At 59.7% G+C, this 26,474-nt stretch overlaps 1 protein-coding gene across 3 annotated transcripts; it reads right to left on the bottom strand.

Annotated features, from left to right (window-relative positions):
* Nucleotides 1-1,386: 1,386 nt before the first annotated feature.
* Nucleotides 1,387-25,328, bottom strand: ZNF787 (zinc finger protein 787). Of its 3 annotated transcripts, none has more exons than XM_079907687.1 (4): nucleotides 25,181-25,328; nucleotides 13,933-14,139; nucleotides 11,399-11,487; nucleotides 1,387-3,146 (listed from the first exon to the last, which is right to left on the bottom strand). In XM_079907687.1, exons 3-4 carry the CDS (start codon nucleotides 11,475-11,477, stop codon nucleotides 2,074-2,076), a joined length of 1,152 nt encoding a protein of 383 aa, XP_079763813.1. In that variant the 5' UTR covers nucleotides 11,478-11,487; nucleotides 13,933-14,139; nucleotides 25,181-25,328; the 3' UTR covers nucleotides 1,387-2,073. The 3 variants fall into 3 exon arrangements, with proteins under 3 accessions (XP_079763813.1, XP_079763814.1, XP_079763812.1); XM_079907688.1 differs by lacking the exons at nucleotides 13,933-14,139; nucleotides 25,181-25,328 and adding exons at nucleotides 9,970-10,067; nucleotides 18,318-18,346; XM_079907686.1 differs by lacking the exon at nucleotides 13,933-14,139.
* Nucleotides 25,329-26,474: the final 1,146 nt, after the last annotated feature.

The following is a 26,474-nucleotide window of genomic DNA, read 5'->3' on the forward strand; positions in this document are numbered from 1 at the left end:
AGGGAAGGGACTGCGGGCAACGGGCAATGTGTTCTCAGCCTTTGTTTACCCAAGCCCGCTCTGGACAAACAACAGCGTCACCCCTCCCTCCTCTGGAGGGGTCTGAGATCTCAAACTGAACGGCCTCAACCAACTTCCAAGTGAGGCGCTGGCCACTTGAGAACAGGGTTCTCTGACCTACGATCGCACCCAAGATGTTCTAATATATCCTCCTGGGGAGTCACGTCTCTGCCCACCAGATGGCCATCCGTGACCTTGGTTTTGAGCCCCTGGTTCACCAGGTGAGAACCTGAGGCCCTGAGGTGGGTGGGGGCAGTATCTGCTCAAGGGCAGCAAAGCACCAGGGGGAGATTCAGGGCTCAAGGTAGAAACCCCCCTTCCTCCTTTAGCTCCCCTTCTGCTGGTAAACTCCTCTCTCTTTCTGCAGAGGTAAAAGGAACGTTGAGTCCAGCCACGGCGTTTGGCCAGGCTGGAAATAACCCCTGAAGATCCCGGGGACGTGGTCCCCAAGACTCCAGCTGAGGGTCCCAGGACACTGGAATTGGCATCATTGGGCCCCACCCTGAGGACTGACCTGCTAGCAGTCCTCAACGTCCCAGGACTGCTGCGATGATGCTGCAGGACCAGGTCCATCTGGCAAGTAGCACAGCGCCTAGAACACAAGAAACACCAGAAAGCAACTGCCCACCCTTGTCTTCCCGCCAGACCCCTGGCTGGCTTCTCCAGTGGGGCCCTGGGGGCAGGCAGGTATCCACCCACCCACCAGAGTCCATCTCCCGCCTCTAGGATAGTTTTGTTGCTAGGAAGCAGTGGCAGGCCAGGGACACTTCCAGCCTCCTCTGCAGTGACATGTGACCCCGTGACTGTCCCCTGCTCCCCCGATGGGATCTGAGCAGGGGGACACAGGTGCAACGTCCAGGCCAAGTCTTCCAAGAAGCTGGATGCAGGAAGGGGCTGCAGGGGCTGGGGGAGGACGCCCAGACGGGAGCATGGGCTCATTTACTGCGTGGGGGGAGGCTGCCCTCCACTGTGAGGTGAGGCACGGCCTGTGCAACTCCCACCTGCACCTCCAGACGGTGAGATTCCTTTCAAAAGCAGCAGTGGGTGGGCCTTACTCTGAACAACCGCCCCAGTTCCTCACAGGCCTGCCCATCCTCCAGCCTGGATACTTGACGGCCACTCCGCTGGGGCCCAGAACCCGCTGCCAGTGACCTGGCCGGTCACTCTTCCAGGACAACCGCCCAGTCTGCACCCGGGCGCGAGTGCGGGCCGAGCCGGCAGCCTCTCCATGGGCCTGGCCCGTGGTCAGTACCCCCTCAGCAGCAAGTGCCCGGTGCGGAGCCCTCCGTTTACCCGAACTCAAGAAACACGCACAGCAGGGACAATTGGATAGTGCGATTTATTGCCCCCCGCACCCCTCCTCCAACCGTGCCCAGGCCTGGGATGAGACGGGAACCCGTTTTCTGCGGGGTGCGCCTGGGACAGGGGCTAGTTCCGCTCCAGCACTTCTCTGCTACCCCAGATCCAGGAGGGGGAGGAAGGACTAGGGCGAGGAAAGAGGATGGGACCCGCGAAGAAGAGAGAAAATAATAGGTAGGCGGGGTCAGAAAGGGGATATGATTATAAAGAAAATTCTAAAAGGGAAAAGGACCCCTCTTTCCCTTCCCTCTCTGGGGCCCCTCCGAGTGGAAAGGTCCCAATGTTCGCCATCTTCTCAACACCCCCCGTTGGTGGGGAAGAGAAAGAGGGAAAATGGTCTTTCGCTCGTGGGTTTTGTCGTATCTTGGTCTCTCTAGTTCTCACACGTCTTGATTCGGGCTCGGCCGAGAACCTACAAGGGTCGGGCCAGGCCGAGGGCCGGGCGCGGGGAGGGGCCAGGCGGCCCGGTGAGCGTCCCCAGTGTCCCGCCCCAGGCCCGCCGCACCTCTCAGGCCGCACAGGCCGCGGGAGGGGAGGGGGTAGAGCGCGCCGCCGGTCCGGGGCAGCCCTCTGTCCGTTTCTCCCCGGGTCTCTGGGTCCTGCGCCGTCGTCCCCGCCAAGCCCGAGGGGCCCTGCCCCCCCGGGCCCCCGCCCCTACCGGCCCTCCCCGCCACGGCACTCGCTGCACCGCCCGCCCGCCGCCTCCTCCTCGTCGTCGTCGTCGTCCTCCCCGCCTGCCCGGTAGTAGCTCTGTCCGCAGCGGCTGCAGACGGAGGGCGCGCCCACGGCGTGGACCTTCTTGTGTCTCCGCAGCGCCGCGCCCTGCACGAAGCCCTCGCCGCACTCCACGCAGATGTGCGCGGGCTCCTCTCCCCCCGCCGCCCCGAGCCCGTCCCCGTGCTGGGCGCGCTGGTGGGCCAGGAGCCCGGCCCCGTGCCCGAAGCCCTTCCCGCACTCCACGCACACGTACGGCTTGGGGGCCGGGGCGCGCCGCGAGCGGGGTCCCGGCGCCTTGGTCCCCGTGCCCGCCATGGCTGCGGCCGCCGCGGCCCCCTCGCCCGGCGCGCCCACCACGATGATCCCCTCGCCGTCGCCCACCGGGATGGCGATCTCGCCGTCCGCCGCCGCCGCCTCCTCGGGTGCCTTGGCCCGGCGCACGCTGGCCGCCAGCACCTTGGCCGCCACGCCAGGCCCCGACAGCTCCGGGTGCAGCCGCAGGTGGCGCGCCAGGCTCTTGGGCTGGCTGAAGCCGCGGCCGCAGCGCGGGCACACGAAGGGCTTGAGGCCGCTGTGCGAGCGCCGGTGCTTGGCCAGGCTCTTGCTCTGCGTGAAGCTGCGGCCGCAGTCGGGGCAGGCGTAGGGCTTCTCCCCCGTGTGGATGCGCTGGTGCTGCATGAGGTTGGAGCTCCAGCTGAAGCGCTTGCCGCACTCGGAGCAGGCGTAGGGCTTCTCGCCCGTGTGGATGCGCCGGTGCTGCACCAGGTGCGAGCTCTGCGAGAAGGTCTTGCCGCAGTCGCTGCAGGCATTGGGCCGCTCGCCCGTGTGCGTGCGCTGGTGCCGCGTCAGCTTGGACCAGTGGCTGAAGCTCTTGCCGCATTCGTTGCAGATGTAGGGGGCGGGCGGCCGCGGCCGGGGCGGGGGACCAGCCGGGGGCGCCGACTGGGGCGGGGACAGCTTGGTTGGGGGCCAGCTGGGGACGTCGTCGTCATCCATGATGAGGATGTCCACTGGAAGGCAAGAGGGGAGAGGAGGGAGTCAGAGAGGCTACGTGCGAGGGCGGCCTGGGGCCCCTCCACCTGCTGCTCTGCGTGCCCCCGGGAACCTCGCTCACCTGTGCGCCCTCCCAGGCTTCCCTGTAACGGGGGCGGTGGCAGAACCTCCCTCAGAGGGCAATTGGGCCCTGCCAGTGCGGAGCCCTCCTCACGGACCTGGCCCTGGTCAGACGTCCCTCCCATCGGTCCCCTTCCCCTCACCCCTCCTAGTGTCTGTCCTCAGGGCATCGAACACGCCCCGGCATTTTACTAAACATTCATTACCCATCCCTTAGGACTCTTCCTTCCTTCACGGCCGTTTCCCCAGCATCTAGAACAATGCCCGGGACTTAGTAGGGATGCCAGAAATGTCTGCTAAAGGAAACAACAGAAACCAACGGGGGTACGGGATGGAGGTCTAGGGAAGGCTCCTAGTAAAGAATGCCTCCCGAAGCCCAGGCCCCAGGCTGGGGGCCAGCAGAGTGCGTCCCCGCCAGACCGGAAGGCAGCCGCAGCGCGGTTTCCACCTTTGCCCAGGGACAAGGGCTTGCAGCACCCTGTGGGTGTACAAGCGGGAAATGATGGTGTCACATCTGGGCTCTCGGAAGATAATCCTGGCTGCGGGTGGAGAAGAGAGAAGAGCAAGGGGTCACCGGACTGGTTAATGGGATCACAGGCCGCATGGAAGTCCTGACCCTCCATTAACTGGGAGTGCAACCTCCAAACACTGCAGCCTCTATTACAGACTTCCTCACCCTGGTCCCTGGGTTTGTAGGTACTGTATGCCCAGTGCAAACAATACAGGAGCGTGGGGCCTTGGTCCTGGCGTCTGCAAACTGAGGACACCACCACGGGCCATCTGCCCAACAAAGCCTCTAACACAATTACGCCGCGCCTGGCCTGAGCGGCCGGCCTCCCGGGAGAGACGAGAGCCTGCCCCTCCCCGCAGCCTGCCCAGCTCTCCGAGACTGTTGTGTGTGCACGCTTGGCCTGCTCTGTGTGCACCCTTGGCGACATTTGCCTTCCCTGTCCGGCTTGGGCCTGAGTTACAGAATGGAGGTGGGGCACGTGCTCGAGCCCGGACTCGTGCCTGGGTTCCGGCCCCGCCCCCTGATCACAGCCCCGCCCTCCCGCCCCTGGCCCCGCCCCTAGGTGCACCGCGAAGGTGTCTTTCAAAGGTGAATCCTATTATAACCTACCAAACATTGTTTTCCCTCTCCCTCTCACTAGCCTGCAAGCCCACAAGGACAGCGGCCCGATCCCTGTGTTCCAGCACCTGGCCGGGAACAAAGTGCTCCAACTGTCCTGAGACAGTGGTCCCATGCACTTCATAAGCATCCATGCGTTTAAGTCTTGTAAGGTGGGCTCCATGGAACTCGGGTCTTTACAGGTGAGAACACCAAGGCACCAGGAAGATGAACCACCGCCCAAGGCTACACGGCCTGGGAGCAGCAAAGCAGTATCTGCACGGGTAGTCTGGGTCCCAAGACCGCCTGTACTGGAAAGGGTAATGGGATATAGAATCATATATGGAGCAGGAAAAAAAAAAAATCCAGGTAGGAAGTCTGGGCCGGGTGGGGGCCGCTTTTCAAGAGATGACACAGGGCCCACTTTGGTGTCAACATAAATCAAGAAGTGGCATCATGGGGATTCCCTGGCCATCCAGTGGTTAGGACTCCAGGCGTCCACTGCCACGGGCCCCAGTTCGATCCCTGGTTAGGGAACCAAGATCCCGCAAGCCACCAGGCACAGCCAAAAGAAAGAAAAAGCAATAGAGTCATAAGCACATTATGTGGAGATATTCAAGAATAAAAAAGTGAACCTTGGGGAGCTGTCTGCCTCTGAGCAGTGTGTCCGGGCAGCAGGGGTGGACTGGGCTGGGCTGGAAAGGAGACTTGCTCTTTGCGGGAAATGAGCCGCACCACCTGACCCATAGCAAGTATTCTGCACTCCTTTGATTGAAATAAACGTCTTGTTTTCAAAGTTGTCAAGAAAGTTTGACAATATGCCGCCTGACTCAGCGATGAAGAGTATTTACAATCATGATGACAGGAACTGAACACAGCCCATCTGAACTTGTGAAACACCTGTAACTCAATCCGGGGCCCTGGATGCGGGTTGGGGGGGGGGCGGTTGGCGAGGGGCCGACCACCCGTCCAGGTCCAGAAACAGGGAGAGAAGGCCCGAGGAGCCGGCTGGGCAGTGAGGTGCGTGCAGCGGGTGCAGGCTTCCTCTGTAGCCTTGGGCTACGTGACTCTTCTCTCCGCTGCTGCGTTCTGTTTCCCCCACTCACTACTTTTTAAGCAGGTGTTAAGCTGTTAAATGGAAAAGGGTCTAATCATTTCGGGAGTTGGGGTTCTCTCTCAACCTTCGGATTCCTGGCCCCCCCTGCGAGTGGGTGCAGGGACCGGCGCTCTCCAAGCAGCGGGCGGCTCTCAGGCACACCAGCGTCTGAGTCTGCACCCCTCCAGGTCAGGCTGGAAGTCAGTGGCTTCCCTCTGGGCCGCCTTCCTCATGGGGGCAACTTCACTGCCGCACAAACGTCATCTTTAAAAGGATGCAAGAATTCCCGGAAAGCGGAGAGGACAGCGACCAGCACAAAGGGCTCACTCAATCAAAAGCACAGAAATGACGAGTGATCGCCATTCCCGAAGGGAAGGGGAGGGGTGTCCCAGGCTCCAGGTCCCGTCATCCCACAGCAACTGTCAGGGTCCTTCTCGCTGAAGGAGGGCTCAGCTCCGGCTCCTGCGCTCTGGGCCCAGGCGGGGTCCTGCCGCCCACGCAGCTTCCCGCCCCAGGGTGGATCCTCCCAAGCAGACCTTCTGGAGAAGGGCAGGACCTGCGGCTTTACCGGATGTTAACCTTTTCCCCCTAAAACACACGACATGCAGAGAGCCCGGAATGCAGAGCTGACCACAATCAATGCAGAAAGACAAATGCCCCGTCAAGATATAGGTCTTGGCCACCCACCGGGAGTCCCTCCGTGCCCTTCCCAAGCTCACCCCCTCTCAACCCCAAATATAACCACCATCCTGACCTGTGCGGTAATCGTTCCCTTGCATTTCTGTACGGTTGTCACCCAAGTGCAACATCCCAGACATTACAGTTCGGTCCGTTACTTTTTCAGTATGTCTTTTTTTTTTTGCGGTATGCGGGCCTCTCACCGCCGCGGCCTCTCTCGTTGCGCGGAGCACAGGCTCCGGACGCGCAGGCTCAGCGGCCATGGCTCACGGGCCCAGCCACTCTGCGGCATGTGGGATCCTCCCGGACCGGGGCATGAACCCACGTCCCCTGTATCCGCAGGCGGACTCTCAACCACTGCGCCACCAGGGAAGCCCTACTTCAGTATGTCTTTAAGTCTCCTGTAAGACACGACTTCCTCCATCTCTTGCTTTTCCTTACGATTTTCCTTTTAAGAAGCGGAGCCCTAAGGCCCGTTGGACCCTTGCTGACTGCATGCTCCTGGTGCCCTGCATCTGCTGCCGGTTAGCAGCTGGCTCACCGAGCCCCGCCGGCCCCTGAAGTCATTCTGAAGGTGCAATCCTGTTCTTTCACTGAAGGCACCCGATATCTCGTGTTTCTCTTTTTGTGATATCAAGGGCCACCGACGCTCAACGCTTAGGTCTGCTGATTCGTCGAGGGGTGCAAAATGGGGCTGCCCTGTGGTTTCTCCTGCGTTTAGGAGCTGGAATAGCTTTTAGAGACTCTACATCATCTGTTGGTTGGTATCCAGTGGTAAATTTCATGTGGTTATGGCAGGATGAATCTCATTTCCCCTTACCTGCCCAGTTTTCCAGGTTACGAACTGGTTCCCTACCACCCTCCAAGGTAACCACATAGTCTTTCCTTTCTTAACAGCATTAGGAGATCACGGATTTAAATATATCCGGTAGGCTGCACTGCCTGCCATCTTCAGCGCGTGGGAGCCTCAAGTGAGCTCCGAGTCCTCTGGACGGGACCCAGGTGGTCTTTGACAGATTCTCTGCCATCCAGCCTAACAAGGGGCTACAGGTTCATCCATACTTCCCACCCCAAACCTGCAACTGGCCGTTTCTCCAAGGGACTCTGGTTTCTTTTCGTGGGAAACAATTTCAAAACCAAAATGTGGAAATGATCTTCACTTTTTTTTTTTTTAAGATAAAATTCCTGTGACTTCTGATACTTCCCATACAAATTCAGGCCAAAAGGCTTTTATGCGGTCTTTTCTAGGACGTCTGCATCTCTGTTCCTCACTAGGGGAGGAGAGGACTTGACTAGCCCATAATTGCTTATTTGCTGAACCCACATCACACAGCTTCACGATAAGCATTCTAACGTGAATGGTTAGAATCACCCCCACCACTGCCAAGTACCATTCCTGAGAAATCAGGTGAACTATTCCTGTTCCCCTCACTGATTTCACAGCCAGACCTCCGCCGCCTGAGCCCTCGTGGAGCCTGCCCCGGCTCAGCGCCCATCTCTCTGGCCACGGCGGCTGCGCAAGGCTCACTTGCCCGCACACTCCTCGGGAAGGCCCCACGACAACCCTGTTTCCTCAGCTCCTGCTGGCTGAGGTCATCTGCGCCCTTCCAACGTGGAAGGCAGTCTTCCTGAATATGATCCTTAGCTCTACCTTTTCTTCCCCTGAGAATCATAAATATGACTCCATTTTCTCCTGGCATAAAGCATTGCTGGCAAAGTCTGACAGCAATCCCATCTACTTTGCCTTGTAAGTCATTTGCTCTTTTTGCCTAGATGCCCCAAAGGATTTGCTTCTTCCTTTAAAGCCCAGTGACTTGAATAGAATATGTCTTGTTCATCCGAGTTGATATTCTCAGATCTGTGATTTGCTCCTTCAATACCTAACTTTGACATTTCAGGAATGTTTTCTGGACTCGTAGTTTTTACCATTATATTCCTTTGGATTTCTTCTTCAAAGGGCTTTCTTTACCTAACTTCAGTACCTGTTTTTTTTTTTTTACTCTGCCTTAATCTTTACTCATTTCTTTTTGATTTTAAAATGGCCCTCTTTTTCACCTTCGATTTTTCTTAAGGAACAATGTGTTATTTTTATTCAGTCTCGAATTCCTCCTACTTCACTTTGAAATTAATTTGACTCTGTTTCCAGTTCTCTGCTGAGTTCTGCCCCCTGGGCTGAGCTGTTCTGATCTTGCACTTCCAGGGGCCGTCATCTCCTGGCCACTCTGAACAATCCTGACCTGTCTGCAGGTGTATCTCTGACCACCCTCCCTGTTTGTGGAGATACTATTTGCCCCTCTTCTTTTTTATTCTAATAGCTTCCTGGGGCGTGGAAGCAAGAGGACTGAACTCACCATTTTCCAGTTTCGCTCATTTCTGTGGTCAGTCTCCCTGAACTTCTGGGAGGCTACAGTCTGGACAGCGTTTCTGGCTCCTCAGGGCTCCCTCTTCCGAGTGCAGGGCTGCCTGCTCTGCGGCCACCCCTGACTTTATCTGGACCTTCCCTTCTCCCTTGTGGCCAATGACAGGGGTCCCACTCGATCCTGAACCCCCTCCTGACGGGCTCTGCTCTGCGTGGGTCCTGCCCGGGCAGGGCACTTTACCTGGGTAAAGGAAGCCATGGGCCCCAGCAGCCCCGCGCTCCCTGCTCCTGGTCTGGACAGAACCCCTCCAGCTTCAGTTGCTGGCCGCAGCGTGACCAGCCCCAAGTCCTCCGGTGAACCCCCGAGGGCTACCCGGGGCGTCCTCCCCTCCTGCCCCTGCTAACACCACACTGCCCCGGCTGCTGGCTTGTCCCCATCCAGCTGTATTTTGGGGCTTTGCACCTAAGGTGTGCTGCCAGTGTGACCCGGGAACATGGGTTTTGCCCACAGGCAGTTGCTGTGTTTTTACGTGGGTCTGCTGTCATCCGGCTCAGACGTGGCATTTGCGGTGAACTCTGCGGGGTCATTCTGGAGGGCACTGAGATGTGAGAGGCGGGCGTGAGAGCGGGAGGCCGGGACCCTGTCCCTGGTGGGTGATTTCCAACACACCAGCTGAAGACTCTTTCCCGCCTCAGAATTGGGATGTCTCTTTATTATTCATTTTTGGATGGCTTCTCTTTCTGAACACCCTGTAGCTAAGGCCCCAGGCCGAGCCTGGACAGCTCTCGCACCTGCAGGTGGTGGGCCGGGGTCAGTGCGCCAGCGAGGCAGCGCAACAGACTCTGGCTGCAGCCTACGGACAGTCCAGGCCCCAGGCCCCTTCCACTGGCTCCCGGCTGCCTCACCCTGGGCGGTGGCCTGGCCTCTCTCTGCCCAGCACCCTCTGATCAGCACCCCGAGCTCGAAGGGTGTGAGGATTCCATGAGAGGGCCTGCCCGAGGTGGCTGGCCTCAAGCTCGGGGCACACAGGAAGCGCTCACAGCCCTGCTTACGGACCCCACGTCCCGACCCAACAGGGAAACAGCTTACAGGGGCTACCGCCAGCCCAAGCCTCCTGCTCCTGCGTCCAGGCATCAGCCGGGGGTGGGGGTGGGGTCTCAGTGCAGGGGTCCGGCCCTGTCCCATCACGGGAGGCTGCCACAGAGGTAGGACCCAACAGGGCAGGCCCAGAACCAGGGGACGCACGGCAGCTTGAAGGCATCCGGGCCACACGGCTTACAAGCTGAGCGAAGGGGTGTCACGCGGTTGGGGGTACCACGCAGGGAGGGGCCGGAGCAGACTTGCAACAGACTCCAGTGCGGGGTTGGGTCAGGGACAGCAGGCCGGACAAAGGGGATATGAGAACCCACTTGTGCTTTGTAGAGGTTTCCTCAAGAGAATGAGTTAGTGGACGGAGTGTAAAATTAAAACCACCTTACTTCAAGGCAAACATGCATTTTGGAGACAGCTGGGGACACCTTCACACACTGGGCAACGCTTCGTCAGGTGAGATGAGCGTTTGTTATTGCTGGAGAATCTGTAGGTGAAATGATACAATATCTGGGATTTTCTTTAAAATTCTCCAGAAGAAAAAGCAGGCACAACCAGGGAAAAGACCGCAAAGTACTGCTCACCGCTAAGGCTAGGCAGTGGGAAGTGCAATCACCACACTATCGATGTTTGCAATTTCCAGCATGAAACAGACTGTAAAATTAATTTTAAAAAGGCTAAAAGACAGGGAAAGGAGGAAGGGGCAGGCCCGGCAGCATGAAATGGGGAAGGATGGGCCGTGCACCCTCCTGCTGGGTGGTGGAGGGTCTGCGCCCCACGTGCCATGTGCCCTGAAATCTGTTTCCTCCTGTGTAACCACGGCTGCCCAGAGCCAGCCCAAGGAGCTTCCCTCACCCCCTCAGTGGATCTTAGAACTAGATCAGGTGAAGGGGCTCGAGTGCTTTATGCAATCTATCCCCAGCCCGCCCAGGCCCTCGTAACCTCTCTTGGACGACTATGACACGCTGGCACCGGGATCACGACCTCAGAGCCTGTTCTATAAATAAGGTGGTCGCGCCCATTCACTTCCACGCTGCAGGGGCACAAGGCCTACAATGCTGAAAACACCTCCCCTCTGCCCCCTCACAGCAAGAAATGCTGGCTGACCCCGTCCAAAACGCACGAGGACGGGATGCCCGCACGAAGACGCATCAAAAGCAGCATGAAAAAGAGCTCATACTTTATTTCTCAGGTGCCCTGCATGAAAACCCCAGGAAACGGGGAGCACATCTTCACCAGAGGGCAAGGGGTGAGGCCGTGAAGGGGCCAGCGGGGCCAGGTGGGGTCTCAGCAAGCAAAGCCTAGTCCCCGAGGGCTCCAAGATGAGTTTTATTCAACCCAAATAACGCTTTGTCAAACAAAACATGTGGCCAATATTTAAAGAGTGACAGATAAAACCCCAGAAAGATACAAGCCCCATAAAAACCCAGACACCCAGCTGTCCCTCAGGATGGTCACTGGCCCTGCTCTGTGAGCCTGCCGCTCCCCACACATCACAGTCTGTCCCCAGCTCTCCACGTCCTGGCCCACCGGTATGTGGGCCTGCCACTCTGGTCTAAAGAGCATCCCGCCCAGGAGGTCCAAGGGGCCACCTAGAAACGGTGCCGAGCACCCAGCGAGGGGAGGGGGCAGCCCCCAGGGGCTCCCAGCTGGGAGGGAACTCGCAGACTCCACACAGGCCCGGGAGGCAGCCTGGCTGAGCCCCCAGAGGAAGGATGGTGAGCCCCGAGCCACGGGAGGGGAAGGGGAGACAAAGGAAGCGAGGGTCCAGGGAAGGGTGAGGGACCAGCTGGGAAGAACTCCTCAAGGCCGCCTCACCTGGGTTCTCATGGCTGGCCATCTGCTGGTCCTCAGAATCCAACGGCCCCGGAGACCACGCCTCTTCCCGCAGCTCCATGTCTGGGTCCCTGTTAGAAGGGGACGAGACAGAGGACAGAGTTTACAGGACGCCAGACTGGACAGAGGGCCCCGGGGTGGGGGGACAGGTGCTATGTGGGCTCCAAGCGCCCAGCTCAGGCCCAGCAGACAGGAGGTGAGTGGCGGCGGGGACTTAAGGGCCAAGGGAGAGATGGCCCTCTGCTCCCCCACTGGACAGGGGTCCAGCCCGAGGCCACACGCAACCTGGGTGAGGAGGAAGTGCTCCGGCTGCGGCCACCTGGCCGGGGCTAGCATCCCAGCTCCACCGCTGACCAGCTGGGGCCAGGGCAAGAGACCCCCTCCACCCCCCCACTCGGTTTCCTCACCAGGAAGATGGAGGACAGCCCGACACATGGGTCGTGAAGTCTACGCGAGACAAGTACAGACGGGGCTCTCACCCCAAGCAAGGGAACCCTAAATCCACTCCAGGCCAGGGCCCATCCCACCAATCAAGGCCAGAAGGGCTCCCCTGCCAGGCCCGTCCTAAGGCCTCTCCCTGGACCAGGATGAGGCAAACCCCACTGAGACGTGACAGTGTGTGACAGGGAGACAGGTGACGCGGGCACTGAGCGTCTGAGCAGCTCACAGTCTGAGGTCTGCTTCCAGACGTGGGCCAGCCAAGCAAAACTCCACACCAGGCCTGGACACAGCGACGATGGACCCTCCGGGGACCTGCACGGGAGGAGCGCCGGCCGCTCTGGTCCCAGCCCCTGGCCACCACTCGCCCTAACCCTGGACGTTTCTTATGAATGGCATCACACAGCACGTGGCCTCTGGCGTCTGGCTTCTCTCGCTGAGTGGCACGCTCTCAAGGCTCACCCACGGAGCAGCGTGTCAAAATTTCCTTCGTGTTCACGGCTGAGTAATGCTCCCCTGCAGGGACAGACCACGTGTTGTTTGTTTCTCTGTTCTTTGGGTGACAGACAGAGCCTGCGTGTTTCCCCTTTGGCTAAAGTGAGCACGGCTGCTGTGGACACTGGCGTGCACGTCCCTCACATACTGTGTGGCCTGCCTCCAGAGCCCACACTTCCACTCCCCGCCGCTGCCCGGGGCAATGCCACAGCAGAGCCTGGCCCTCGGGGCGCACAGCTCAGCATTCCTCCCCTTCCCTCTCTGGCCCCTGCAGGGTGGGCAGGGCAGGCAGGGCAGGAGCTGCCAGGCCTGGGCTCCAGGCTGCGCAGAGGTGTGGAGCCGGCAGGGGTCTGCCGGCATCTTGGACTCAGTGTGCAGGGCGGGGAGGTGTGGGCAGGCACCCAGCCCCGGCAGCGGAGCCTGGTACTGGGGCCACGGCATTCTGGTCCCCTCTGGGCCCTGCTCCTTGGTGTGACATCCCTGTCCAGCAGGACGCTGGCAGGCAGGCAGGCCTTCTGACAAGAAGGGGCACACCGACTGGGACCCGGGGCGGCGCCTCGGTTCCTCCTCTCGTGTTCAGGCCCCTTCAGGTGCAAACCAAGGCCCGTCTGTCTGCATGCACACAGCTCAGAGAACCTCTCCCCACACAGTCCTTCTGTCCCCCACTCCAGTTGGGGGAACTGGCATCTGGGAACGGAGCCATCCAGCCCCAAGCATCACACACCCTGGCACAACAAGCCTGACCCATTTCTCTTGAATCCCCCAGTAACAAGGGGCTCACCACCATCCAGGCACGGAAAGGAGCCCGTTCCATGGCCCGCCCCTCAGTAACCTCTGCTGACATCTGCCAGAAGCTCAGAGAACTGGCCTGTTTAACCGGCCTGTTTAGTTAAGTAATAAACACACGCGGCTGTGCCGAGCAAGTCGCTCACAAGCCCCCAGGTACTGTTCTCAGTGGTTGATGCAACCCTCTGGGCAGATGCGACCGTCACCCCCAGCCGTGAGGATTCCGAGGCAGGGGCGGCAGAGCCGGGACGTGAAGGCAGACTGTCCCGGCTCCAAGTCTGTGCCCAGAACCAGTGGAGCTGCCGCTCAGGGTCTGGGCCTGGCTCTCCCGAGCGCTCACTCACGGAGTCCTGAGACCAGGAGACGGGCAGTAACCGGAGAGGCCAGGCCTGCCGCAGAGCTCGCGGGCCAGGAGAGAAGGCGGGCCCAGGTCCCACAGTCAGACACAGCCCTACGTTAACCTGCGCCCAAGTGCCCCACGTGACCACCACCCCCACACCCCGGGTCAGGGCACAGAGGTGGAAGCGCCCAGGAGCAGAGGAGGGACACAGACCGCGTGGCTCACCCGCTCCGCCATCCTGACGCTCAACAAATGGTCACAAGGACTCTTAAGAGCAGGGGCGCAATCCAAGGGCAAGACAAGCCAGGAGGCCAGGGAGGGAGACACCCCTCAAAGAGGCCTGTCGGGGCCTGGGCCACCTCTGGGCGGAGCTGCCCAAGCACCCCCTGGACCCGGCAGTGAGCAGACCGTCGGGACACGAAGAGGGAGACACCACCCCCAAGCACGCAAGAATTGCCGAAATCTGACGAGAAGGTGGGAGCCTGAACCAGGCAGCTCACGGGAATGGAGCCAGTGGCGAGAGGTGAGGCCGGTGGTGAGGCGGACAAGCTCTGGTTGGAGGCCACGGCAGGGTTGATGACAAAACCAAGGCAGCTTCCCGTCACTGTATCTGGGACGCAGCGGGGCCCGATCCTGGGTCCCCTGCAGCAACAGCAGGGAGCACCTGGACAGCAGCCAGGAGTTACTCAGCGCTGGTGGTGCAGGACTCAGGGCTGAGACGACTCCCAGGACCCTGGCAGCCGGGGGACAAAGGAGGACGCTGCCCTGCCTCCCTCCCGGGCCCACGGCCTCGCTGCAGGTCACGGGGCAGGGGATGTACCCGGCCTCCAGGGCCCTGCCGACACCCTCCGGGGGCCCCACGACAGCGCCAGGCACAGACATGTGCTGCCAACGGGTGGGTGACAGGCCAACTAACAGAGCAGAGGTTCGAGGGACGGAACGCAGTGCACCCCAAATCCGACCCCCACGACCACCCCCCTTCTAGGACCCACTGCAGGAAGTGGTGAGACCCATACCGGAAGGACAGACCGGCCCTCGGGCCCATCGGGCCCCAGCCCCTAGCGGGCCGAGAGACGGGTACGACATGCACAATCCGGGTGACGAGGGCCCAGTCAGGTGATGCCGCTGCAGAGCTCACGGCCCCTGCCCGGGGAAGCCCACTTCATAAACTAATCTGTGGGGAAAACCCAAACCTCGGAAAATGCTTCCTGCAGGGTCTGCCACAGCAAGATTTAGAACAGGGTAAGAACTGGAAAGAACCCGCCAGCCCCGTGGTGGGAGAAAGTGTAATAAGATCACAGACCATGGGAAGCGGGTCTACGGACATCTCACAGCCTCTGAAACAACGCTGTAAAGTGGCCGCCCCGCCCCCGCCGCCCCGCCAATAACAGGAAGAGCCATCTTAACATTTTCTTCTCCTTTACCTTCACCTTCTCAATTTTTTTTACATTAATGGATAATTACTTGTGTAACGAGGGGAAAAGACTAAAGGTTGGCTTCTTTCTGGTGACAAGGCCTATGTATCACAACAGGGAAATCGGGGTGTTGGGGAGAGAGAACTGTGCGGGCCCTCAGATCACAGGTAAACGTGAAAACTGCATGGCGGGCGGGTGTGCCAGTGGGGCAGCCGCTGCGAAGAGAGCCTGGCACGTCCTGATAATGACGAAGTCACTGTGTGACCCCAGGACCCCACTCCTAAGTGTTATTCACAGCAGTGCTGTGCGTGACAGCCAACACGGGGTGACAACTCCAACACCCCGGGAAGCCGCCAGCACACAAGGCCACTCAGAGCGCGGCTCCGGGATGTGAACCGTCCAGGCCGAGATAAGCGGCTGCCAGCCTGGGGGTGGGATGGGGAGGGATCGCGCACTGGCACGGGGTTTTTGGAGCGATGAAAATGTTCTGGAAACAGTGGTGATGGTTGCACAACTCTGTGACTATATTAAAAAACCACTAAACTGTACACTTTACGAGGGCGAACTTTGCAACATGTGACTTATATCTCAATTAAAAAGTAAAAAGAGCTAAGAATTCGTACGGGGCCCTCTTATTCAAACCCCAGCAACAACAGAAACACACAAGAGAAAGAAAAGGAAGAGAGGCCAAGGGCTCGGGGGCTGAGGAGGTGGGACGGACAGAGGCCGCTCCTCTGTGGCTTCTGGGTTGAAACTCGTTTGCCAGGCGGTTATCATGTGCTGCCACTGGAACAATCACATATAAGTCAATAAAGCAGGGACTTCCCGGCCTCGAGCGTCCACCTCAGGCCAGCTTCCTGCAGCGACAAGGCCTGGGCTGGCCTCCATCCTCCTTCCAGGGAACCCACAGGCTCTGGGGGAAGGGACGGAGGACAGGGAGGTGACAGCGGCCAGCCCTGCACCAGAGATTTCCCTGCACCCAGAGGTGCTTACTGAGCACCGGGAGCCACGCTGCCCAGAACAAGGCAGTGAGGGAACCAACACCCCGATTTCCATGGTGGGAAGAGCCAGCAGGAAAGTGAGGCTGGGCATGGAGGGGAAGGGGCTACTCTTGAACCAGGACGTGAGATGCAGAACTTCCACCTTGATAGGCTGCTTTACCACACTGATGACCCCGAATTCAGGGCAGTCGGAAAACAGCAGGTGCAACAAGGACGCTCTGAACGCACCTTCTCCCCTGAAAGCAGGGGGCACGTGAAAGTGCCCTCCCGGCTCCAGGAAGAAGAAACATCCCGAGAGAGACCTGCTAAAATGACCTTCCTTCCTGCATCCCCCCGGGTCCCGCGGTTACTCCCCACCATGGCACCTGCTCACCCTGGTGTATAAGGAGCACTCCGGCGATTTTCTCCTGAGGGCTCCCAAGCTCACGGAAATAAAATTCGTATGCTTTTCTCCTGTTAATCCGCCTTAGTCAGTCCAGCCGGAAGCCCTAGGAGGGCAGAGGAAAATCCTACACCCCCTACAGACTGCCAAAGGCCCCTCCATGGGCCAGACTGGAGCCAAGACAGGATAACGTAAGGGAGGGTCTGTACACAATGACCCTCCTGGGAGCTGCCCTCCAACCAAGAACGGTTCTCACGGGGTTTAAATGGTCACAAGTTAACTGGTATGTAGGTGTCAACATATACCCTCAACATGGCCTCTTGGTCTGTAAGCCCTCAAACGTTTACTCTCTGGCTCATTAAGGAGAGTTTGCCGACCCAGATGCGAAGGAATGACGGATGCCAGGATTTAGGGGAAAGCGTCCCAGGCCAAGCAGACACACAGGAAAGGCCTGGCGGGGACAGGATAGGTGGGCCTGAGGGAGGCTGAGTCCTGGATGGTGGAATGGAGGGCGGGAAGGGGCAGGTGGGGTGCCTGCAGGGGCCACAGCAGGGCCACCAGTGGTGAGGGAGCCCAGCGCATGGGGGTCAATACTCTGTGGTCGCCGCCCTGAGACTACTGCTAATCTTATCTCGGGATCCGCGTTTTGCACAGGAGGTCCTACGGGGGCCCGGGCAGGAGCCAGGCCTGCCCGAGGGCAACCCTGTACCTGGGGGAGTGCGACACGAAATACCACGTTAAAAACACCCTGACAGGCTGAGAGACCTCGGAAGAAAGGGAAAAGCTTTTTTCTTGCTTTTTGCCCAAGGGGCTCACCTCTTCATTTCATGCCAGGCCCTGAAAACGACGGAGCCAGCCCTGCCCTGGGGTAGTAGATGAGGCACTAGAGGCAGAGGGGCCAGAGCAGGGCCGTGCAGGCCCAGCCAGGCGTCTGCATGGTACTCCAGACACGGCAGGAAGCCCTGACTAGGCAGAACTCTACTACGAGGCCCTAGAAAGAGGGAGCTTCTCTCGCTGACTTCTGGGGGTTCGGCAGGGGCTCCCACTGGCGCTGCTGGTCAGGGGTGCCTGGCGCAGGGCACACCTGGGGACTCGGGGACAGTCCGCTCTGCATTTCGGTTTCAGCCCTGAGCAGAGGGAGGTTACACCACCCACCAGGGAGACTGAAAACCAGCCACGAGGTGAGAACACCCCGGCATCTCCTCTGTCTCCACGGAAAAGGCCCCGGTGGCGGTGCTGCCCTGGCTTCTGGCACGGAGGCTGGAGCCTGGTGCCTCGGCCACTCCACTCTGTGACCCTGCACATGCGGCTCAGCCTCTCTGGGCCTCGGCTGCCGCCCCCGTGCAACAGGGACCAGCAGGTACCCCTGGAGCTGAGTGAGAGGTCAGGAAGCGCGTGCTGGGGGGCCAACTGCAATCCTGGTGAAGAGCCGAGGGCGTTCACTAAACCATCCTACCCAGGTCCCTCCCTCCCCCGTCCAGCCAGTCACTCATGCGCTCATCCACTCACGCAGCTGTTGGGCCCTCTTGTCCTGATCCGGGGGGCTTGGGGTCCTGCCCCAGGACCTCAGAGGGGAGCGGCCAGAGCTGAGGGCCTCAGGCAGCCCCTAAGCTAGCTGCTCTCAGGACCCGGGCGGCTCTCTGGGGGAGAAGGGGCAATTCCCGCAGCCAGCCTGACTGTGGACTCTGATAGCCCCGGAGGCCAAAAGCAGAGGGTCCTACTCTCCCCCGGCCCCCCAAACGCTCAACAGTACCGGCCCAGCCTCACCCTGCTCGGACCCCCGCTCTGCAGAGACGAAGGCACGCCGCTGCTGCGGCCTTGAGCGATTCAATTAGCGCTGGCTATTAAGTGTAAGACAAATTATCGTTATTATTGTTGTTATTAGATCCCGCCCACCTCCTCTGGATGCCTGCCCACCAATTACCCAGCTCTTTCTTCTGCTGCCAATCTCACCTCGTCCTCCTCCCCCAGCTCTGCTTGCCGGCGGCTCCCTGCTCCCCCTGTCCTCGCTCTCCGCCCCAGACCCTCCCGTGGGCCCACTCACTTGTCCCCTCACCCCGCGTGCCTCTCTCTCCTTTCCAGCTGCTTTCCCTCCACTGTCGGGCTGAGCTGTGACCCCCACCTCCTCCCCCGCCATCCTCCAACCGCCACTCCCACAACCTTCTGGTCACCAAATCCAGTGGCTACTTCTCAGCCTTGACCCCGGGGGCAGTAGGCAGCACCATCGTGTGCACACACGCTCCCTCCCTTCCCGGAGCTCCCTCCCCGCTCCCTCTCCCCTGCCTGCCATCCTCACCACCCTCCTCTCCCAACTCCCAACTCCCACCCCCCCACCCCACCCCCCGCACTCCTGCCAAACACCCCTCCAGAGTCCATTCCCCACACCACGGACCAATTCATCTTTTCAAGGCACTCAGTTCAAATAAGCAACTAAAAACGGGCAAAGGATCAGAAGAGAGGTTTCTCCAAAGACAGCATGCTGTTAAGTACATGAAAAGATGCTCAACATCATCAGCCCTCAGGGAAACGCTCATCAAAACCACAGAGGGACCCCACTGTACACCCACTGGGACGGACATAATAAAAACAGAAAACACAAGTGTTGGAGAGGGTGTGGAGAAGTTGGAACCCTCGTGCATTGCTGCTGAGACTGTGAAATGGTGCAGCCACTGTGGAAAAGAGATTAGCAGCTCCTCAAAAGGTTAAACACAGAATTACAGTATAATCCAGCAACTCCACTTCTGGCCACGTACCCAAGAGAAATGAAAACATGTCCGCCCCCAAATTTATACACACGTGTTCACAGAAGCATAAATCACAACAGCCAAAAAGTGGAGACAACCCAAACCCCCATCACCGGGTGAATGGACGCACAAACGTGGTCCATCTGTAGCTTGAGTATTACTCAGCCAGGAAAAGGAAGCACTGACCAGTGCTGCGTCACAGATGGACCTCGGCAGACACAGACCACGTGGTGTGTGATTCCACTCATGTGAAAAGTCCAGGACAGGCAAATCCAGTCAGAACACAGACCAGGGGTTCTCAGAGGCTCCGGGCCGGGGGACACGAGTGGGTACACAGCCTTTTAGGGGATGATGAGAAAGTCCTAAAATCAGCGTGGTGATGGTTGCACATCCCTGTGAATACGTTAACTGTATACTTTAAGTAAGTGAACTGTACAACATGGGAATTACATCACAATGAAACTGTTACTTTTTTTTTTTTCAGGTAGCTCAGTTCACATCACTCCCCTGCCTGAACCACCTCCAACATGTGTCTGCTGCACTCAGTCCAAAATCCAGACTCCTCTGCAGGTCCTGCAGGGCCCCATCGGCCCCAGTCACCCTTGCAAACTCACTTCCTCCTCCAGCCCCTCACTCCCACCTCCCGCCCAGGCCTCCTCTTTCCCGCCAGAGAGCCTGGCCCAGTCCTCCACCTGCCTGGCCCCTTCTCACCTTTCAAGGGTCTGCTCAAATGTCAAATCCCTAGCCCAACAAGCCCCGCCGACATCCCAGCGCAGGGCCTACTTCCCTCCAAGGCTGCCACCACCCACCACTGTTTGGGATGGCCCTCCTCATCTCCAGCATCCGCTCCTGTGCACGCCAGCTCCCTGCAGGTGAGTGGGCTGGAGCTCTCAGACCACCGACTCAACAGGGCCGCCTCGGACCCTCAGCCCCTCTTCAGCCCTCCCTGGATGGTAGGTGCCCCCCAGTACCCCCAGGGCTGCAGGCACACCCCTACATCTCCCATCCAGCTCCTTCCTCACTTCCCTGTTCTGTAGGCTTCTTCACCCCTCACTCCAGGCCTGAAGACCCAGTCTGTTCCCTCCTCTGCATCTGTCTGGGCCCCCCGGACCCCCAAGGTGATCCGGGAGCCCTCCCCACGTCAGACCTGTGGTTTGAATGTTGGGGGAAATGTCTCTGTGATGCCATCAGGATCTTGCACCCCTTTTTGGGTGGCAACTGTCCATGTTTCCTCCATGGATTGACCATTTAGATGTTTTCTGTCTGGTCTGGGGCCAGCTGGGCAGACCACTCTTCCCTACAAGGATTCCAGCATGCTTAGACACACAGGGTTGAGCGAGGTCCTGAGGCTCCCCCTCCAGTTTCCTTCTGTCTCTCTACTTCCTCCCCCCTTTCCTTCAATTAGGCTGCCTCCTGCTAAGTCTATTACACTGCTTTATTTCCCACACCTGGCCTCTCTCAGGTCCTTTGAAGCCCTTCCCAGGGGCCCAGCAGGGCCGGGCTGGCTCAGAAAAGAGTGAGCTCAGGGTAGACATGCACAGCCCCAGTCACCACTCCCCATCTGCTCCACGAGAGACAGAAGTTTCTGGAACTCCTAGAACCCTGACCTACTGTTACGGCCGCAGGCCCACCCAGGAGTAGAGGGGAGCACTGCAGCCTCTGCCCCGTCCCAGCCACCGGCCACCACCTAGTGCTTCTAGAGCTTCCGAAACATTTGTGACCACTCCTGATTCTTAAATGTTGGTGAGCAACTAAAAATTGTTTAAACAAACAAAATACTCTTCAGGACAAAAGCAAAAAACAAAAAACAAAAACCAGAACTGCACCTATGGGGCATCTCATGTTCTGTCACCCCTCAATCAGGCCAACGGGCCAGACTCCCCATCCTCCAGGTGAGCATGGACTCTCCCAACCTGGCAATCTGTGCGATCTGCACGGTGCTTCCTTCCACCTTGCCCACCCGCCTTCCCCCTGTAGATCTGCTACCAGAGCCCAGCAAAAACAGCACCTCCTCCAGAAATCCTTCCCAGACTTCTCCCTTCCCTCAGCTCAACTGTCCCCTCTTATCAAATAAGACCAATTCGCAGGACTTCCCTGGTGGTGCGGTGGTTAAGAATCTGCCTGCCAGTGCAGGGGACACAGGTTCAAGCCCTGGTCCGGGAAGATCCCACATGCCGCGGAGCAACTAAGCCTGTGCGCGATAACTACTGAGCCTGCACTCTAGAGCCCGTGAGCCACAACTATTGAGCCCACGTGGCACAACTACTGAAGCCCGTGTGCCTAGAGCCTGTGCTCTGCAACAAGAGAAGCCACCACAATGAGAAGCCCGCGCACCACAACGAAGAGTAACCTCCGCTCACCGCAACTAGAGAAGGCCCGCGCGCAGCAACAAAGACCCAATGCAGCCAAAAATAAATAATTAATTTTTTCAAAAAAAATGGCCAGCTCGCACTCATCAAGCACAGGCTACACACTGCAGACCGCGCACAGGGTGCAGCAGGTACATAATCTTGATCCCCCACCACCACCAAGAGACGAGAGGCCGTCCTCTCCGGGCAGGAGGGCAGGCTGCCGGGGTTGGGATCGGCCTCACCACCCACCGCCTAGGGCAGCTGCTTCACCCCGTGTCTCCTCTTCGTGGGCTTGGCGTCAAGATCAGACGAGATGACGCGCTCCACAAGGAGCCAGGTGCCCGGTACTGCCTAGTAAGTGTGAACCAGGAGTCTAAAGCCCAGTTCAGACAAGTTCACTGGCTGACCCAACGCCACAGAGCCACAGGGCAGAAGGGCCAAGGTGAAACCAGTGGGCCAGACTCCAAGGCACTTCTTCCCCTTCCACCGAGGACAGGGGCACCTGCTCCCCTTATTTCCACGAGTACAGATGCAGCCTATGTCCCTGGGAGGATCTCCCCGGCTTACTCACCCCTGCGTGTCCCCCACGCAGCCCTGGAGGACTGCGACCTCCCAGCAGACCCTGCACACAGAGCCCCACGGGGCCACAACTTTCTGGCCGGCCTGACCCTGAGCCTCAAGGCTGGGGCCACGTCTGATGCGTCTTTAGGTCCCCAGAAACATTCATTACCAGGCTGCCCACACGGGACTCCTCATTCGGCATGAGAGAGCCCAGAGACCAGGCAGACGGAGCCAGGGAAAGCCCGCCAAGGCAGGCCCAGGAGCAGCCCAGGGCCCTCCCCGCCAGCCCCTCACCCCAAGCTCTGCTGGCTGGCTGTACAGTGGGGTGAGGCAACGGCTCTCTCTGCTCCTACGACAGGGCTGCTGACCCTACTAGCGTGACAACAGAACTCCCCTACCTGCCTCATAGGTTAGTGAGACCTCCTGACACCTGCATCTCAGCACACACTGCCCGTGTCCTCACCACCTGTGAAAGGCACACCTGAAATGAGGGGCTGGGTCTCAGAATCCCCTGAGCCAGCGGCCCCGCCTGTACGAATCTTCACGATAGCTGCCCCACCGGAAGGGGATCCCCGAGTCCCCAAACCAACTAATGACACCTAAGAGACCTCCTTCAGAACAGCCTTTGTCTCCCCCAGGCCCCAAGCCTGGCCAAAAGAAGCTGACGCAGGCGGTGGCATCATGGGAAAGGGCCAGGCTCTGGATTCACACAGACCCATGCTCCGGTGCTGCCGTGGCGCCTGGGACTCAGTCCCCCCCAGAGTGGGGTGACCACCCCATCCCAGGGCCTCCGAGGGCTCAGGACACTGAGTACCGGGCACAGGGCCAGCCGCCTGCCTAGGGCTCAGCCAGAGTGTCGTCAGATCTGCAGTCTGTCTCCACCAGGAGGCCAGGGCCAGAGCTGAGTCCCTGGGGGCAGTGCCCGGCACGTGCCTCGGCAGGCAGGAGACCTCAAGCAGCACTGTGGGACAGCCAGCCAGGGTTAGGGGGCTATGGGCCTCATCTGAGCACAGGTGCCCAGAGATCTGTGTGCCCAGGAGTGACCACCAAAGAGCACAGGGCAGCCAGGCAGTCGCTGGAGGCCATGGAGCAAGATTACCTCTGCCTGCCCAGAACTCACCATCCTCCTCCCCGGAGTCCCAGAGTCCTCTTGGCCAATTCCTCTGTCTTTCAAGACTCGGAACACGCCATCTCCCCAGACATCCTTCCCTGACCAGAATGCCCTCCCTCTGGGTTCCTCTAGCTCCCAGGGCCATCCTGGCAAATTCCCGAGCCTTGGGCTTCCATGCACGTGCCTCCCCGCCAGGGCTCTGAGCTGCTCCAGGACAGGAAGTGCTGCCCAGCCGAGTGACCCTCCTCTCCCACCCCACCGCAGAGCACTGCACCAGGACCACCGCTGTGTCCAAGGGCCCAGCACAGGGCGGGGCCTGGGCAGCAGCTTTGATGGACCAGGCTTATCCAGCGAACGGTCGACTGTGCTCTCCATCTTAAGGGACTGAGGAGGAAACTGAGCCTGGGAAAGGGGAAGTGGCATGTCCAAGGTCACAGGGCTGGAAGAGACGGAGCCAGAGCCTGGCCTAGGAATGCCTGGCCCCAGAGGCCTGTCCACATGCTTTACACCCACTTTTATGAGATTTGCTTTGGCTCTAAGAGGAAAGCGTTAAGAATCTTCCTGCCAAGATCAATACTATTATTATTATCCCTGTTTCACTCAAGTAGAAACTGAGAAATTACTTGTGCCGCAAGGTCACAAAGGTGATGAACGGTGAAATTAGGACTTGAAAGCAAGTCAGTCTGACCCCAGAGCCCCGGGCTAACACACTACAGTGCTGCTCCTGGGCCCAGCATGGTGCTAAGCCCTCCCTGTTCTCTAGCTCTTCTGGGTGGTGGTCAGACCTGGATGACTTCCAGGAGGAAAAGGGCTAATACAAGAGATAACATTAGAAGGAATCTGATCTCAATGTTCTCTGTGGCTGAGGCAGGAGGACAAAGGAGACTACAGCAGAGACAGGTAGGTGAATGCCAGCTGCATTTAGCCAAAGAGGCTTACAGTCTTAGGAGATAAGCCAGGATCAACAGCAACTGTGCTTCCCCAGAAGCGAGGCCAGACCCAGCTCCTAGCTGGATCCTCAGCATTGCCCAACGCAGGGCCGGGCACCAGGAACCACACGGAAAACCCAAACCAAGTCAGTCCTTTCCTAAAACGCTGACTGCCCCTCTGGATTGGGCTGGGTGGGGTGTCTTCCCTGGCTCCCTCGGCCCCCTGGATGAGGACGGGGGTGGAGAGGGGAGAGGGGCACGGACCTCTGTCCAGGTCTCTACCCGCTCCCTCAGGGACCTTGTTCATCTCCCTGTCCTTGGTGCCAAGCATTGGTAACAGCTCTGTAACAGCCTCTGTCCACACTCGCTGTGGTTCACTTTTCCGACTGATCACGCCATCCCAAGCTTGCCCGACCCCGCGGGACCGAAGGGCACTCATTTCCACGAACTGGGGTGTCCCCCTTTACGGCGGAGACTGGGAGCTGGGGTTCAGGGGCGCGGTTCGGCGCCCGGGAGGCCTCGGGATGGCCATCGGGCCTGGCCACCGTCCTTGCCCTGCCCCGCGGGCCACGCGGTGCCTGACCTTGGCCCATCACTTCCCCTCTGGCGCACGCGCTTCCTGCCCGCCGCCCGCGCAGGGGCGAATGAATGAGCCTCCCGCCGGCCGGAAAGCCCGTAATTATCGGCCGGATCAAAGGCCGCACGCAGCCCGCCCGGGACGACAGCGGGACCGAGTTCCTTTGAAAGGGGGAAGGAATGGGGGCAGGCCCGGGGCCACGACGGGCCCCCCGGGGCCGCCGTTTCCGGTCAGGCAGGCTGGGCCCGCGCGGCCTCCTCCCCCACCGGGGCCTCAACTTCCCCCGGGAGTCGCCACCGCTTCCGGCCACGACCGGCCAGGGAAGCCAGGGAGGACGCGTTCGCCCGAGCCTCCGGCCCGGCGCGCGCTCCCGCCTCGGGCGCGCTCCTGGGAGCGGCGCACGCGCACTCCCCAAGCGCGTTCCCCGCAGCCCCTCCCGGTGCCCCCGCCCCGCCCCGCGTCACCGGCCGCGCGCCCACTCACGCCCCCCCAGCGGCGCGCACGCGCACTCGCCCGCCCAGTCGCGCTCGCCTCCCGCCTCCCCGCCCGCCCCCCCGGCCGCAGCCCGGCGCCCTGAGGCGCGCGCCCACCCGGCCCCCGGCGCATGCCCCCCGCCCCCGCGCCCTCCCCTCACCTCCTCGGTCCCGGGGCCGCCGCGCCGCACTCCTCCTCCTCTCTCCTCCCTCGCGGATGGTGGCAGCGGCGGCAGCGGCGACTCAGACCCTGGGGTCAGGGGGACGGGCGCCCAGGCCGGAAGTGACCTTCCTGGCCGCTTCCGCCCGCGCCGCTCCCCCCTCCCCTTCCCACCCCACCTCCAGCCTCCACCCCGTCCTCGCCGCTCTAGGAAGGCGAGCCCGGCAACCCCTAGCTGCCGACCCCCCCCCCCCCCAGCTAAATGGTGCGAAGCGGGCGCCCCAGGGAGCCACTTCCGGATGCGTCTAGGACAAGGGTCCTCCGTCCACGCTCTATGGCGCCGCGCTCTGAGGGGCTTCGGGCCCCGCCCCCTTCCAGGACAGGAGGCCCGGGCTCGGCCCGTTAGGCGGAGACTTCCGGGTGTCTAGGGAGGTGCCCCCCGCCCCCACGCCGGGCTCTCGCGCCTGCGCATTCGGCTCCCGGCGCTAGCCCGGGACGGGAGGCGTTCGTGAGGACGGCAGCTAGGGCGGCTCATGCCACCCATGGTCCTCCTGTCGTCTCTATCGTTGTAACCCCTTCCCTGCCGACGCCGCTCTCAGCGGTTGGAGCCCGCGTGCCCGGAGCGGTCCCTTGTCTGCCACGCTGGTCCTTTCTTTACTGGACTGAGCACTTCAGGCGCCGCCCGGCGTCGACGTCCATCTCTTGAGCCTGTGTCCTCCTTTCTAAAGTAACATTGCACGCCTGCCTCCAAGGGCTTTTAGATACATTAAGTCCTATTGAGTACCCAGTCCAGTTTTGCAGATACGAGGAACAGAGAGATCAAGGCTCTTGGCGAAAGTCACACAACCGAGAATGCAGAGCCTGGGCTCGAACCCGTGGAGTCTGGCTCCAAATTCTTGCACTGACCCGTGCCTGTGCAAACTACCTCCTGTAACAATTTTTTTTTAATTAATTTTTGCTGGAGTATAGTTGCTTTACAATGTTGTGTTAGTTTCTGCTGTACCGCAAAGTAAATCAGCTATACGTATAGATATATCCCCTCTTTTTTGGATTTCCTTCCCATTTAGGTCACCACAGAGCATTGAGTAGAGTTCCCTGAGCTATACAGTAGGTTCTCATTAGTTATCTATTTTATACATAGTATCAATAGTGTATCTGTCACAGAATATTGATCATAGCAGCTAGGGATCCACCTCCCCTCTTGTGAGGAGGGTGCTTTGTAAGCTTAGTTAGCTGTTTCTGTTAGTAAATATATGCTTTTCAAATTCCTCTTTACACCACAGTGTCCTTGCAGG

The sequence above is a fragment of the Stenella coeruleoalba genome (assembly GCF_951394435.1).
Source record: "Stenella coeruleoalba genome assembly, chromosome: 20".
Taxonomy (NCBI): Eukaryota; Metazoa; Chordata; class Mammalia; order Artiodactyla; family Delphinidae; genus Stenella; species Stenella coeruleoalba.

Bases quoted from the DNA above. Each gene is read 5' to 3' on its own strand.
- ZNF787 (XM_079907686.1), bottom strand. From the start codon at position 11,477: ATGGAGCTGCGGGAAGAGGCGTGGTCTCCGGGGCCGTTGGATTCTGAG. The intron at 3,147-11,398 runs GTGAGGCGGCCT...CTTGCCTTCCAG, and splicing joins GGCCAGCCATGAGAACCCAG to TGGACATCCTCATCATGGAT.